Source organism: Monopterus albus, unplaced genomic scaffold (genome assembly GCF_001952655.1).
Source record: "Monopterus albus unplaced genomic scaffold, M_albus_1.0 scaffold181.1, whole genome shotgun sequence".
NCBI classification, from domain to species: Eukaryota; Metazoa; Chordata; class Actinopteri; order Synbranchiformes; family Synbranchidae; genus Monopterus; species Monopterus albus.
The window spans coordinates 461,549-464,178 of NW_018128061.1; the positions used below are offsets into that span (position 1 = coordinate 461,549).

Below are 2,630 nucleotides of genomic sequence, written 5' to 3' on the forward strand. Positions count from 1 at the left end.
AAGAGTGAGACTTATTTAGCATTGCTGCTCAAAATGTAATTTATGCCTTTAGGAATATTTTCCTTCGCTGGCAGTCAGTTAAATATAGTAAAGGCTGTAAGCAGTTGAACAGTCCTAGATTTATCTGCTGTTTTAACGTGTTGCAGGGTATGTGTGACTTGATGTGCCGAGAGAATTCTAGAGCAAGACTTGGGACTAACATAGGTCACAATTTTCATTATTTAAAGCAGGCTTTTGAGACGTCTGGGCTGTAAAAGGTATTTCCTTCCTCAAAATGATTCAGTTGAAAGACGAAGGCAGCTCATGCGTGCGCTCTCCAGAGGGTAACATGAAAACTGACAGATCTTAAAGACAAAAAGAGGTTTCTTTTGGTCTGCTTTTTAAAGCACCTGGCCTGTATTGCTTGTAATCCTGACTGACACGTTTGTCTAATCAAAGGGGTTCAAGTAGTCACATTCAGTTTACCCCTTGTCCTGTAGTATCTCACTCCCTGTCTGTCCTGTGTGTCTACAGAAGCATGCAGAAACTCACACAGCTGGAGAGGTTGGATCTGGGGAGTAATGAGTTCACTGAAGTGGTGAGTATCTGTCAGCCGGTCTGTTGATGCCCAGGGCTTTCTACATCTTTAGCAGTGACCTCACCTCTTCCCTTCTTCATCTGTCCCCTTTTCTTCTCTATTTTAAAATGTCATTTCTTAAGTGCACAAACAATGAGTGTTCATTTATTTTCACTGCTTTCATTAATGCAGAATAATCACTGAAACAACTCAATAGTTTCATGGTTCATTTTTAGTTTATGAGTGAAACTCCTGTCCCTTCCCAGGCAGTGCATACACACTTGTATACATACATGCTGTCACTTAACCTTCTTTCTCCGTTCACATGCGTAGCCTGAGGTGCTAGAGCAGCTGACTGGAATCAAGGAGCTGTGGATGGATGGGAACAAACTGACATTTTTACCTGGGGTATAATTTACAGTCATTCCCATACACACACACACACACACACTTTCACTGGTCTGTTTGTCTCAAAGCATCATCTTGAGATTATTTCCCTAGATTTCCACACTGTGTCTGTTGAATGAACCACATTCCATTTACCTCAGACTTGCTGCTCTCAGCAATTTGGAAATGATTCTCTTGGTGCACAAATGCAATTAGAGTTCAACAGAAAATGCAGACCTATGGGTTTACAGATGTCCCGGTTTCTGACAAAAAAACATATCTGTAGCTGTGAAGTAATTGTCCCATTTGAACTTAATTTGTAATGAGACAATGAGAGCGTGTTAGATTTTACATGTGAATAACCAGCTTGTTTGTAACTGGGTCATAATTACAGCATTAGCTCTGCTGCCAGCATTTCAACAGCCTCAGCATTTCAACAGTCTGGGCTGTTGTAAGCAGTGATGTCGGTAAATGTATAAACCAAAACTGAATACAGCAACTGTTGTGGTTTCAATTTTAGTAATTGTCTTCACTGATGAGGATCTTTTGGGCGTTTTTTTTAATGTAGAGCTTCTGTGTTCAGCCAACACCATTACTTAATCCTTGGCATAAATTGAGGATATTGAGATATCAGTGTAATATTTTGTGCATCATCCTTTACCTATCCAGATGCTGGGGATGCTCCAACAGTTGGTATATCTGGATGTGTCTAAGAACAACTTGGAGATGGTTGATGAGCAAATCAGTGGCTGTGAGAGTCTACAGGACCTCCTGCTCTCCAGCAATGCCCTCGCACAGCTGCCCAACTCCATTGGTGAAGATCACAGCGCACACACACTCTCACACACACACACACACACACACACAACTCAGTTGGAGAATGAAACATCATAATTCTTTTATCTGCTGCCAGTGCATTTTTTGTTCCTAAGTTTATGCCTGTGTTGTACTTTAGAGTTATCTAATTCCCATCGGTGGTGTGGCAACGTTTTTTCCTGTGTAGCCAAAATACTCTTATGACACTGGAAGTGTACAGTTAGATGTCAGCTCCTCTGACTTTTATTTCTTCTTCTCAGATACTGTGGTGTCAGGGTTTTTTTTTTTTTTTGTTTTCACTTTCTTTGGCCTTCATGGGTAAATGGAGTTTGAGAACGGGGAAGTTAAACTTAGTTCACATTTATATTTGACTGACCAAACGAATATAAATATTTGTAGTAAATTACGTGAGTTCACGAGTTAAGAGCAGACTAATACAATCAGTCCAGTCCAGATGCACAGTACTACAGAAGCAAGGGTCTGTTACTCCTAAACTAATTACTGTATTGATGACAGTATGAATTAATCCAATTAACTGCTGTAATTCATATCCCCTTTGTGATGCAACAAGTGATGATCAATAATTGCCCTGAGCTGCTCTGTCATTTTATTTCTCTTTCTGTTCTGTCGTTTCCTCGTCCTTTAGGTTCACTGAAGAAACTAACTACACTGAAAGTGGATGAGAACCAACTGATGTACTTACCAGACTCTGTTGGAGGGTGAGCAGTAAAAAGCCATCAGATCAGTGGATTGTTCTGTTTTCATCTGCTGTCCACTGATCAGTGTCTGTCTAGATACACCAACCTGTATGAACCAAAGCTAACCTCAGTTTTTGTTTGAACAAATCATTCTGAAGAGTTTTATTTAGCCT

General features: G+C 40.3%; 1 protein-coding gene across 6 annotated transcripts in view; it reads left to right on the plus strand.

The window, feature by feature from the left end:
• Nucleotides 1–2,630, plus strand: part of erbin (erbb2 interacting protein) — a 46,512-nt gene that overhangs the window by 23,807 nt on the left and 20,075 nt on the right. For all 6 annotated transcript variants that reach the window (XM_020616870.1, XM_020616868.1, XM_020616871.1 and 3 more), the window contains 4 exons: nt 514–577; nt 890–964; nt 1,613–1,757; nt 2,406–2,478. In XM_020616870.1, the coding sequence (XP_020472526.1) occupies nt 514–577; nt 890–964; nt 1,613–1,757; nt 2,406–2,478 (357 nt within the window). The remainder of the gene's footprint in view (nt 1–513; nt 578–889; nt 965–1,612; nt 1,758–2,405; nt 2,479–2,630) is intronic.